General features: G+C 31.6%; 1 protein-coding gene across 1 annotated transcript; it reads left to right on the top strand.

The window, feature by feature from the left end:
• Window positions 1–14: 14 nt before the first annotated feature.
• On the top strand, window positions 15–11,456 carry LOC126739515 (polyadenylate-binding protein-interacting protein 1). The gene is made up of 6 exons (XM_050445255.1): window positions 15–496; window positions 8,080–8,298; window positions 8,404–8,676; window positions 8,728–8,894; window positions 8,952–9,086; window positions 10,893–11,456. Exons 1-6 carry the CDS (start codon window positions 134–136, stop codon window positions 10,990–10,992), a joined length of 1,257 nt encoding a protein of 418 aa, XP_050301212.1. The 5' UTR covers window positions 15–133; the 3' UTR covers window positions 10,993–11,456.
• The last annotated feature ends 2,406 nt before the right edge of the window (window positions 11,457–13,862 follow it).

Below are 13,862 nucleotides of genomic sequence, written 5' to 3'. Positions count from 1 at the left end.
CCTGCTTACATCTCTTTATCAGTATTCGCACCTGCGCATTACCTTAAATTATTAAATGTTTGTGTTCGTGGTGTGATATAAAAATATTCCCTATCGTTATTTTCCTCATACGGTCGGATCTAAATGCCGCAAAATGGATAGAAAACAACCCGGTCATACTCAGCCCCTGTGGGACCGAACGAGTAAAACCCAAGACCGTCTGCGAGAGCCGAAATCCGCGAATGTTTCGGGTGGTGTCGCCGTCACCAACAACCACAACCACCAGGACGGCCGCGGCGGCTCCCACAGTCAAAACAACCCGAATCCGAATAATACGACGAGCGGGTTAAACGTGAACGCGCCCGAATTCGTGCCCACTTGGCTCAAATCCCCCGTGATGGATTTGCAACAGCAGTTCCAAAATGTCCAAATTGCCGTGGGCGAGGTGCCACCGCCGTCCAGGACCAGTGCACAGGACAGGCTACATAAGTACAAGACATCTGGACATAGTAATGAGGTAAAATCCCTATGCAACCTATGAGGTTGCTCTATGATGTCTATTGACTCAATTAGTGGAGTTTCTGGACCTATTGGCCATTCATTCTTGACCTGCTTAAGAGATTTTAATGAGAATTTTTTGGGAAAGGTCTAGGTCTAAAGCCACTTTTCTGAAAATCACACTTAAAATCATGGGAAAAATGTGAAAATATGTGTTATTTCAACTTAACCCAACTATAAAAGCATCAAAAAACTTTTTGAGAATTTATATTATTGTAAAAAATTTACTTCTGATTATAAAATTATATTATAGGAACATTTCCTCACATCTTAGTTCCACAACTAGACCCTATTTTCATATAATCTTAGGTGGGATTTTCAGAAATTTTGCTAAACTAGACATGTTGATATTTTGTTAATTCTGTTGACAACAATTCCATGACCTCACTTTACAAGGTTTACTGAGGTCATCTCACAATCGTCTTGTTAGAGATTAAAATGTAAATAATACACAAATTTTTATTGTCCATGACATTTTTTTAGATTGTTGACCTTAGGTTCGGTCTGAATGTCTTAGTGTGTTTCAAATCAAATCAAAAAAAGATACAAAGTGTGAAAATATAATAATACAGTTAAGAAAAAAAAGTTTTAAGCTGATTTTCACTGTGGAATGGTTCTTAGTTGGTATTTACCAATGCGTTTCTGCAATTCTGGTTTTAACCAAAATAGGGGAAAATGTTGTGCGGTTTTGGACTTGGGTTAAACTTTCAGTTATACAGTCCAGAAGAAGGCTATGCTTATATTGTAAAAAATTGATTGAGAATTACGACATGATGTGCACCCTTTATATATTAAGAAAAATAAACAACTATTAGTCTTAAATTATCAAGAAGAACAAGTAGTAATACTCTATGCATTTTTATTCGAGAGAAAAGAGGAGCTAAGGTTTGGAAAATCAAAAAATTTGAAGTTTTTAATCAAACAGAAAAGAAAAAGAAAAAACAAAAACATAAACTCTTTAATTCCTAATAACCAATTCATTTCCACGACTGTTTCTTTAAATCAGAATTTTTAAGTGGTGCGGGAACAATATGTCACACTTACCTGTCAAAGTTGTCAACCAAAAGGGTAACTGCCGATCATACCAATTAAAAGCTGAAAATCGGCTTTAGTACAAAGTAACAATATGTCAACAAGAAAAAATGCCTTAATAATGACATTAATTTATAAAGACATTTTTCTAGAAAATTTAAACTGCAGGTAGTTTGAAAGATTTTATAAAATTTAAATAATATGCTTTTTTAATTGTTAAACTTGTCACAGAACAACTTAACTGTTTGCTACTACTCATGACTTTGCATTCCAGGGGCATGATTTTATACATTTTAATATAATAATATTAATAATAATAATAAGTTTATTTCAAAAAAATATAAATACAAATTTTGGATTAGATGCACAATTAATTGTACTAATAATTTGTGTGTGCATCTATGCAATAATAATATATATACATTAACACTTCTACATTACTAATGCCTATAGAAAAATACTATAAGAAACAACATATTAAGAACGAAACTAAATTTTTCAAAATATCCTCGTTAAGTTCTAACAACCAGTTGTCTACACTTTTGGGTAACTTTTGTTTTTAAGATGTTGTGATAGGTCATTATATATTTTGAGCGCAGTAAATAACAGACTTCTTTGTACTGAAGAAAATCCAGATATACTCACATATAATTGAGTATTTTGTGTGGGGCTCATTAATACTCTTGTATTTTTATAAGCCATATCCCCAAAATTGAATCCCTTGAATATCTTAAGTGGGACTCTACTAGGGCAAAGTACCCACTTCTAGCCACCTTCATACCAACCTCAATGCGAACAACTTTAAAAGCATAATAAGCAGAGGTAATTTTTAATTTTGAGTCAATAGAAACTTTTAAAAATTTGCAGTCTTTTCTATTTTCATTATAGGCTCTCCATTCAATAAATGATTTGTATTAATTGCTATAATGCTCATCACAATTTTCATTTTGGTAATATTAAAAGAAAGCTCGTTTACATCACACCAACTTTTAATAAGTTTAATATGTTATTATTGTTTCTTCCAATGTAGTGTTATTTGTTCCTATCTACAGGATAGTACTGCCATCAGCAAATAGTAAATGATTTATTAATACTGATAGATGCTAGGTCATTGATGTAAATGAGATACAATAAAGGGCCAAGAACCTTGGGGAATCTCACAGTCAATATTCTGCACAGATGAAGTACTGTGTTGGTCCTTAACCACCTGGTTTCTACTTGCTAGATATAAACTCAAACCCACATCAAAGCATAGCCTCTAAATCCATACCAAGCTCACTTTTACACACCCACAAAAACCTTGGAAAAATCACAATATACTGCCACAGCCATCTCTCCCCTGTTTAAACCCAAATAAAGTTTCTTCAAAAGATTAAAAACTGCATCTCCAGTAAATACTCTTTCTATTGAGATCTAAATGAGTACTAAACTGGTTTTTATTTAATAAATTATGCCTTTCAAGAAATGAAGTAATTCTAATTTTGACAATTTTTTGCTTTTGTTAGAGTTGCAAGCATTCTGACAGGTTCAGGGATCATTAGTGTCACCTCTCTTAAAAAGGAATTTCACCATGCACAACTATCAGTGTAAATTCCTTTGTCAAATATTTATGATTGCACATAACTCTACAAGTACAGAATCTGGAAGATTCATAAAAAAATTGATTGACATGCCAGTAATACTTGCCAAGTGTTAATTGATATTAATATTTTTTTAAATTTTGTTTATGTCAGTGTGAAACAAACAAAATGAATCTTATACAGACACATTCCTTAAGAATGCCAAAGGATCAGAATCAGAATATTTTTTTTTCCTAATTTCCCAGCAATTGTGTTATAAAAATAATTAAATTTATCTGGATCCATGTCACTCTGATAATTATCCTTGATGTTGAGTGATTTCAATTGCCCCCAAAATTATTGACTATGCACCAAATTTTTTCTCTTCTATTTTTTGCAGCCCAAATTTTACTATAATAATCTTTTTAAGCATTTACCTTACTTTTAGCAACTTTGCAGTACATGGCTTTATATTTATTAGAAAAATTACTACAAATTCTAAGGAGTTATATTTCCTAGGTATATGCAAAAATCTCATATTCCTTGAAGAAACTTTGATTCTGTTTGTCATCCATGTCCATGAAAATGTTATTTAATTGAACTGACTAGTTTAAGATTAAATTGTTCCTATGTCAATTTTCTTGTTGTCATCACCCCATACATGGAGAAACTGTTATTTTAGTTAAGCAAACTCTTTAAACTTTTCTGTAAAATTGATAAGTTTGATATTTTTATTTTTTGTTTTAATAAATTTTGCATCAAGATTATGGATATGTCTCTGGATATGTTGCATTAAGAATAGCGAGATATGAGCTGGTAGGAATGGTTGCACATGTAGTGTACTTTTCTCTTATTGAATTTCATCTTTGTTATAGCATGCCTTTTTGGAGTTTAAGCAACAAAGTGTTAGTGAACATCATTTTTGTGATTCAAAAAAAAGCAGTTAGATATTTATGTTCTGCTGGGTTAAGAGATTGTTATAAATCTCTCTTCATATCTCAAAAAATCCTAATTCTATTTTTGCATTTGATCTTGAAAACAGCTAATATTCATAGATGTCCTGCAACTTCCTCTAATACTGGTCATATGACTCCTCAGGTAGATGATTTTCCTACATCGTCCCTTACCCTTTTTTTCTTATTCCTCTCTTGTCTCAATAGAATATTGCAAAAATTCTTTTTTTTTCTTAAAAAATTATGGGAAATTTACCGAATTTCGAAAATGAGCCAAATTTTTTTAGTAAGAAATCATGTTGACATTTTATTAGTTCTGTTGACAATTTCATGACCTCACTTTGCAAGGTTTACCAGGGTCATCTTACAATCACCTTATAGAGACTAAAATATAAATAATACACACATTTTTATTGTCAATGACATTTTTCAAAATTATTGACCTTAGGTTCCTTAAGAGTCTCTTAGTATAGTTTGCATCAGCATTTCTACCTCAAAATTCAATTTTTTTTTAAGCCAATAGCATTTACAATGTTTACTCTATAACTATGTATGTACATAAATATCATTGATCCAACTTAGTAAAATGAATAAAAAAAACAGTAATTAGATATAGAATAACATAACTTTTAACATGGACAAGAGGCACACATAAAGCTTATTAAAATCCATCTACAAGTAAGTTAAATCAGAGAGTTAAAGGAAATGCAAAACAAACACCAAGTTTAGTATAACAAACATTCACTATAAAACTTGGGTGCAATTTGACACTCAACTCAATAAAGTCTGTTAATTGAATCATAAAGCAGGTTCATTATTTTTAATTATAGAATTTGCCAAATTAGTTATTCTAGAAATTGGAGCATTAAATCCATAGTTAGTTCTGTGAAAATTAACATTAAAAAATAATTTATTTCTAGAACTAAGAGGCAAGCACATCATGGGTATTGGACATATTATTATAAAAAGTTACATCTATATATAGCCTCCAAAGAATTTATATCAATCATAAGGCATATTAAACTTAACACCCATTCTTCTCGAAAATTAAAAAAAAAATTTTGTATAAAACGGCTGCCAGATGCAGGATGCATATTCTAAAATTGATCTGACTAGAGCACAGTAAACATCCTTCAATACAAAAATATTCTTAAACACCTGTAAGGTTTGAAAAATGAAACCTAATAATCACATTACTCCATTAGATATGTAATCACCAAATTCCCAAATCCATAACAAGACAGTGACTTTGAAGCTGAAAATCATCCCATTGGAAATTTGATTCTTCTTACTACTGAAAGATATTACTTTATATTTATAAGTATTTTATAGGTATTCAAAATTAATTTATTGCATCACAGCAAAAAGCCATTAAGATTCTTGAATATGTTGGTGTATATCAAATTTGAATATAATAATAAAAACAATATTACTTTTATACATACCCTCATAAAAAATACAAACAATGTTGTCAAGTCACTACATTAATCTTGTTGATACAGAGAACAATACTTCTACTTAACAGGATAAAAACAGGAAACATACAGGTTATATTTTGGTATTTGTTCATTATTTTATTCCTTATTGGTTCCTAAAAATTGCAAAAATAAAATAATAAATATTGTAAATAAAAGCTAATAATGAATGCTCATCAGAAGAGTATTTTAAAACCGGATAAGTAAAAAATTAAACCAAAACCGACAATAAACAAGATTACACTAGGGCCTCTTTCACTTAAGAATCTTGGTTTGATCTATTAATGATAGGCTTAAGGTTTTTAAAGAATTTAATGAATAATGCCAAAATATATAGTACAAGATAACCACAAATACATCCTCAACATTCTCCAGTTTGCATCAGCTAACTAATAGTATTAATAGATCTATAATATCTCTATAATATGATAGTAGTTTTAATAGATTTATCACATATGAACACAATGTAGCCATCAGGACCAATATTTTTTTCTGATAATTTCATCTGACAAAATATTACTATCAAGAAATGATATTGACAAGATTACATCATAACTTTCAGTTCAGGATATTACACATTAAATCTTCAGTTTTGGTTCTAAAACCCGTGACAGTCTGAGAATTTTGTAGAGTATTAGAGTCAAATGATCTTAGTCCTGTAAAGTGATTATTCATGAATAGCCTATAGGTTACATTAATACCAGCCAAAATTTATTTTCATTTAATATGTCATACAAAGATTCACAAATACCAACTTTAAAACATTTAGAGTAAGCTTTAGTGGGCAAATTTTTAACAATTAGTAGATTATCATTACATACATTTACTTTTGATTTAATATAGTCAGAAACTGTCTGAAATGAAGTAGATTACGATGCTAATAGCTTAAAAGAAAGAAGAGAAAAATCAATTCTATAATCTGGTGAGGTAAGGTTGTTTCGTATCTATCTGGATGTCCAAGCAATGGAGGCTGTGTTGTCTTATAAGAAAATTGTGTGATATTCAATTTATGTATCTTGTACGTTTGTACAAGTGTATTGGAAGTATTCGGCCCTCAGAAAAGAATTATGCATATGCTGTCTTCAATTGAGGGACAACTTATATTATGCCCATTTTCAATTTAATTTAAAACACGCAACGTTATTAGAAGATTAAATAAATCTCATTGACAAAGCTGCAATTAAACTTAACATTTTTTTATTGTTGAGTAAGATGCACTACAACCAAATATACACTATCAAGAATAAGCAAACAAGGCTGTGTCTGTTGTACAGAAATCAATTTTGTTTTTTTTTTTATAATATGAAAGATTTACATAGAAATTTAAATAATAAGAGATTTAAATAGATAGCCACTGCGCCTGACCCAACATCTGAGCTTACTTTTAATTAAAGTAAAATATACCATTCTTACTTTAATCCAAGTCCCTAGAAATAGCTTTAGAACAACCAGAATATATTCTTCTTAACAACGAATCAATGTGATTCTCAAAGTTGTAGCATCAGTAAATTACATCTAAAAGTAACAATGTTGGTTTTTGTTACATTAAATATGAGTAAGTTGTTGTTAAAGCAAATCTTTACAATATTTATATTATTCTGCAATTCTTGAATGATGCCACAAGGTACTTGTATCATCTGCAAGGAGTGTCAACTTGATTTTTACTAAACTAATCAAGTCAAATATTTATTAATACATTACATGGTCTGCGTTTGGACAGTGTAAGTCAAAATGTAAGTCTCATGGCTAGAAATATCTATAAACAAAGTAAAAAAATTTATTATAATATATTAAAATCTAAGCACAATTCACACAAAATATAACAAACAAGACACCTAAAAAAACAAACCTTCATACAAAATCATCAGTCAAAGGAAATTAGAACTACTCGCCAAGTATTCATCAAAAGAATAAACAGCACCATTTACCAAATACAATTATATTTCCTTAAAAAATATCTTGTCTTCAAGATTTCGTATATGGCGTGAAATAACATTAAAGAACTGGATACAATAGTAGTCAGAGCCTTGTCTGATTGCAGATGGAAAGTTTTAAACTGGAAGATGTTATTAACAATGTAAATTAAATATTAATGGATGTAGGCATAAGGAAAGTATATGAAGGTTTCTGAAGGACACATCTCCATTGAAGCTTAGAGATTTCTGGTGCATGGCTAGAATGGCCCCAGTTCAGAATTGCACAGCACATATTTGCAGAAAAGTAACCATGGTAGGCAGACAAAATAGTGGACAAGGATGTAATAGCCCTCGAGCATCTTATCATGAAAAATATTTTACTCAGTTTGCCTGACAGGTCATTTACATGTCCCTTCCATGTTAATTTAGCACTTAGATAATATTACATGGCAAAATAATGCCAAAAATGAGTGCGACAAAATTCTACCTAAATACCCAAAGTTGTATCCAATTTCTTGCTGAAAATTGCCGAAATTTTGTGCAGTTATTTAAAGAACTAATGACAATTTCTCTTTTTTACTGGTTTCACAATAATTTTTCTTTTTAGCACGCCGCCCGGTGTTATAATGACACCAATCCCATAATGAACGGATGCGGAGACGAAGACGACTCGACAGACCTTATGAGATTAAAAAACATCATTAAGTCCCTAAAAATATATCCCGGACAATTCGATGACCTATTGGAAGTGTTCATGGAAAGCATTTTCCCTTATTTTAATGATGTGTTTACCATGGCGAAAATTGCACAGCTTTTAATTGGACAGGTATGGATTTTTTAAATTAATTTTTGGCTTGTACCAGGTCATTATTAAATAATACTCTAATATTAATGTAAAACGCTTTGTACATTATTATTATTGTAACTTTAGGCCGTTAATTGTCCAAATTTCCATTATACTGGTGTACGTTTATGCTGGTATGTAGAGCAGCAATGTCCAGAATTCCGTGCGGAATTACACCTGAGATGTCAAAAGGAAATGCAAGAAAATCCCAACCAGCAAAATGTGGCACTCTTTATTGCTGAATTATATACCCAGCTACCCCATGACAATCTCTATGGGTCGCTTTTAATCGAGTCACTAACGGGGTTGTTGAATATTGGCGGAAATGATAATGTTAAGTGTGTTTGTCAAGCACTGAAGGTAACGTAATTGTTTTGATTATTATAATTTATTAAACAAGAAATTTTTCAGTTGACAGGTTTCTCACTGGAACAAAACAACAAACAGGCACTGGACGATTTATTCGCGAAATTAAAAAGCATGAAAAATTCAGTTTCGGGATCCGCGTTACATTTACTGGAATCGGTGGTGAACTTGAGGGAGGCGAACTGGGGTAGGGCCACCGAATCAAATTCTGAGTAAGTTTTTCTCGTTTCGAAGGGTTATTTTAATTTATAAATGACTTATGGTTTTAGGTCGTCCGACTATTATGACCAGAATTGTGAGGAAATCGTTAACGAGATTCTGTATGAGAGTGACGGCTTGATCTTTACTACTGAAGAGCAAGAGTTTTTAGTGACGCATGCTAGTAATCACGATGATTACATGATGTAAGTTATAACACCTATTTGTTATTTATATTTCTAACAGGTTTGTTACCCAATTACAGAAAAGATTTGATTTGAAAAAATAAAACAACAATGCATAGGTAAGAGTTTTTTTCCACGAAAAGGTAGGTAAATGATGCCTAAACAGGCTCGCGAAACCGCATCTCGATATCTTATTCCGAACCTAAAATTTAGGCCAAAGAAAATTTTATAGAAAAATCCTATACTTAATTTTTTTTTGGCAATGCAAGCAGGGCATGGAAGGACGCCATGAAAACAAAAAAAAAACAATATTTAATCAAAACATAAATATACCTTAAATTGTCAATAGCTTCGCTTACTTTCGTATAATTTTTGTCGTAATAATGCGTTTACGAACGATGAATCTTCGACGAAATGACTTCGATCGAAGATTGGACTATTGTCCTTGGATGTTGGTTATAATTCGGGAAAATAGAGAATTTTTATTAAACATTCTTCGGACCGATGAAGCGACCTTTAATAGCGACGGAGTGAATCTGCACAACTGGTCTGCATGTGCAACATGCATTACTGGTCTGCAGAAAATCTGCATTAGTGGCGAGTTCAGCACCAAGGTCGTTGGAGCTTAAATGTGAGATGTGGTATACTGAGAAGCAGAATTATTGGGACATACTTTTTCGAACAATCCTTAAATGGCAACGTCTGTCTTAACTTTTTGACCAATCAATTGCCGTTGTTGCTGGAATTGCGGAAAAAACATATTTTTGCACTAAGATGATTGTCCCGCAGTTTTTCAACAGCGGTGGATTGGAAGAGGAAGTCCATGGCTCCACAATCTTAATTTTTATTTATGGGGTCGAATAAAGGACATCGTGTTTCAGAGTCAACCTACGACCATAGAAGATATGAAAAACCGGATTCGCAATGCAATTAGGAATATACCCAGAGCCGAAATTGAGGCTGCAGTTCTGCCTACCCATTACTTACTACGGAGGCATTAAAAACCTCTTTCTTTTAAATCGGTCCTTTTCAGGGCCACAAATTAATATTAGAAAAAATTAAACATTCATATGAAATTTTCTTTGGCTTAAATTTTAGTTTTGGAATAAGATATCGAGATGCGGTTTTCGCGAGCCTATTTCGGCATCATTTAGTTACTTTTTCATAAAAAAGTAACTAAATGATGCCCAATTTTGATGGAAAAAAATCATACCAATGCATTTCATTATATTTACATTCCCCCTGTTCATTTAGCGTAAGTACAGTTAGGTCCTATTGTTGAGACTTTTGCCTCTTTAAATTTACATTATCCGAGGACATTTGATTGAAACACGAAGTTTTTATTGTCTTATTTATCAAGAAAATATATTTTGTGATAGCCAGTCATAGGAAGGGAGTCTTCGAACAATAATTCTAAGCTACCGTCTGAAATCTCTTGACGAAAATTATACCTACCTATAGTTAAAGCCACCACCTGTGTACCCAAAAAATTAGGTTTTACATTATTGTAAAACCCAACCTTTAAGAAAAAAGTACACCTTTAACGTCTCCGTCTTTTTCCTTGTGCATGCATATATTTGCAGTTGAACAAACTTCTGTAAATGTGACCATGCCTTCTTATCTGTTTTTTTTTTGTTTAAAGTGGTTTTCTGTATATTTACTCAGTTTACAAGCTCATAAATTTTTTTTGTTGATGTTACACGTATATAAAATCCCCTTTTTGTTCCTGGAAATTGGCGCAAACAGCCATCATTTTACACACTTGCTACATAAATAGCTTGTATATTTTTTTATTTACAAAAATGCCTTATTCCTTGATTTTTTTAGTGATAACGATGATCCCGACGCTCTATACGATCCTGAACCGGAAATGACCGAGGAAATGCAAGCAGACTTCAAAGAGTTCGTTAAACTAAGCAAGGGCTGAGTGAGAGTGACTTTTTTTAATTAATTAATTAGTAGTCTGTACCGATGATGTATATTTATTTCGAGTTTTAACGGTGATTTTGATATAGTTTTGTATTGAATAACGTAGTCTTAACCTCACGAGCTTACGTTCCTTCCGTTTTAAACAACCAAATTTTTCGTGTAGACTTTGTGTTATTTCCCCGCTTAGTTTAGATTTAAATGCCGCCCCAATTAAGTATATTAGTGACGAAAAAAGATCTCTTGATTCATTGTTAAAAGTTATTTGCGAAATTTTCGTATGTTAGGGCGTCCTCTCGAAGAAGCAACAACAGTAGGTTCCCGAATCTTTAGGTTTGTCGTATCGAAACGAAATTTGTGTAGTTGTGATTTTTGTTTATTTAATGTTTTTAGACTGTATTGTAAAAAAAAAGTGCGGCATAATGATAAGGTAATCATTTAATAAAGTAATTATAGTATCATAAATGGTGTTTTATTGTCATGTATAGAATATTGGTCAATGCAGTAGAAAAGCAAAATTGGAGAAGTTCCTAATGATTGATGAAAATTTTATTTATTTTTTTGATATACTGCAGAGAGAAATATTCAATAAAAAACAGAGGTACACTATATAAAATGGAAAAACCAACTTACAATACAAAACAATCAGAAATAGAGCTACTGCATAAAAAAAACCTAAGAGAAACATACAACAAAGAATCTTTTACAGAAAAATAAGCATATTACACAGAAACATTTTGTAAAATAGTGTTTTCCAGGAAATAATATCACATATGAAAAATTCTTGTAGCACAGAAACTCCGAGTTATGAGACGTGGACTAAGCCCAAAAAATTATTATTATTTTAAATGGGTCCTAAAATGCAGTTCTGAGTGCCATTGGAGGATTTTTTGAGAAATATACAGTGCCGGCCAAAAGTGGAGAAACTTTTAATATTTTTATTTTTTTCTTATTAAAACTAATTCGAAGTAATTGTAAATAATGTTTATGGTTATATCTAGTAGTGACGAAAATAATTAGAAAAAAAAATTGAAAACAAATAATTTATTACAAAATATGCAAACAAAATTTATTTTCTTAAGAACAAAAATGGAGAAACTTTTTATTTTTATGACATAATTATGTTATAATACAAAATGTGGATAAAAGCACACTAATACTTTGTGGCATAACCGTTATTCTTCACTACACCGTCTTCGCATAGATTCAAGAAGATTGTGTATAATATCTCCGGAAATTTCACTCCATGCTTCTTTTAGGAATAATTCGTCTTTATTTCGGAAGTTATTCGGATTTTTTTGTCGAACTTTTTTGTCTAGGTGCTCCCACAAGTTCTCGATGGGATTTAAATCTGGACTTTGAGCTGGCCACTTCAGAACTTGAATTTGTTGAGAGGTTAGGAAATTTTTAACAATTTTAGAAGTGTGCTTGGGGTCGTTATCATGCTGGAATTTCCAAATTAACGGCAAATTATCCTCGGCGTAGGGAAGCATATTATTCCTTAAGATGTTTAGATAATATTGGCTATTCATGATCCCATCTATTCTCACCAGTGGACCAACGCCATGCCCAAAAAAACTTCCCCACACCAACACATAACCGCCTCCATGTTTGATTGTCTAACCCATCTCATACCATCTGACCCAAATAAATTGAACTTACTTTTATCTGACCATAAAACGTTTTTCCATTGATTATAGGTCCAATGTAAGTATTCTTTTGCGAATTTTAAAAAATTTGACTATTTTTCGTTGAAATGAAAGGTTTTTTTACCGGTCTCCTGGCTTTTAAGTTGGCGTCACATAAACGTCTTCGAATAGATCGAACTGAAAGGGAAATGCTGGGATATGCCTTTTTTATATCTTCGGCGGAGAAAAATGGATTTCTTATAGAACATCGTCTAATTAGCTTGTCAGTTGCAGATGTTGTTTTTTTGGGTCTACCTGGCTTAGAGATGCTGGCAGTAGTGCCTCTAGTTTGCCACAATTTGATTTGTTTACAAATGCCACTTTTATGAAGATCAAGTTCTCTAGCGATTGTTACTTGTTTCACTCCCGCATTGTGCTTCTCAATTATACGTTTTTTTATTTGTTCAGATAAATTTATACCTCGAAGCATTTTAATACTAAATAGACTTCTTCAGAATCGAAAACGAACTGCTTCAAACGAAACCTATTTAATTTAAAACATTTAATACAAAAAGTTTCTCTATTTATGTCCTCAAGTAAAAAAAAACATTGTTTACTATTAAAATTCCTGTGATAAATATTCAAACTGTTTTGGTAAGAATTTATGGCTTAGGCTAAGATAAACATTTTTAATACATGGTGTCCCAAAAATTTTGAATAGATTATTAAATTAGAAAATAAATTAAAAGTTTCTCTACTTTTGGCCGGCACTGTACATATTTTTACATATATGCTATATTTTTACAAGACCTTTCTTCCTTTTAAATTTTTGAAGTTCTAGCTGTAGTATATAGAGCAAAATTTGTAGGCAGGATAATTTCAAAAGACCATCCAAGACATACGTATGACGTTTCTACCAAAAGTTAATGTGTTTTTCAAGAAATAATTTCATATTTAAAAGATGTTTGTGGTTTAGAAACTCCCTGAGTTATGGTGAGTTGCGTGACTCCTGGTCTAAGACCAAAAAAAGTGAAAATATTAACTTTTTAGAATGGCTCCTAAAATGCACTGTATTTGTTATAATTTTTTAATATGATAATTAATAAATTGATTTTCTGTACAATATCTTTTTTCCTTTCAAATTTTTTAGTAGTGTATTTAAAGTTCTAGATGGAGCATTTCCACATGATCCGATCTGATAATCAAATTAGATTTTTAGTACTACTAATAAATAGTAAGATAT

The sequence above is a fragment of the Anthonomus grandis genome, chromosome 8 (genome assembly GCF_022605725.1).
Source record: "Anthonomus grandis grandis chromosome 8, icAntGran1.3, whole genome shotgun sequence".
Classification (NCBI taxonomy): domain Eukaryota; kingdom Metazoa; phylum Arthropoda; class Insecta; order Coleoptera; family Curculionidae; genus Anthonomus; species Anthonomus grandis.
This window is presented reverse-complemented; position numbering and strand designations above follow the sequence as displayed.

What these genes read in the sequence shown, in the direction of transcription:
- LOC126739515 (XM_050445255.1), top strand. Translation starts at nt 134, where the DNA reads ATGGATAGAAAACAACCCGGTCATACTCAGCCCCTGTGGGACCGAACG. An exon ending in CACAGCTTTTAATTGGACAG is followed by an intron (nt 8,299 to 8,403) that starts GTATGGATTTTT and finishes TTGTAACTTTAG; the next exon opens with GCCGTTAATTGTCCAAATTT. An exon ending in AATCACGATGATTACATGAT is followed by an intron (nt 9,087 to 10,892) that starts GTAAGTTATAAC and finishes TGATTTTTTTAG; the next exon opens with TGATAACGATGATCCCGACG.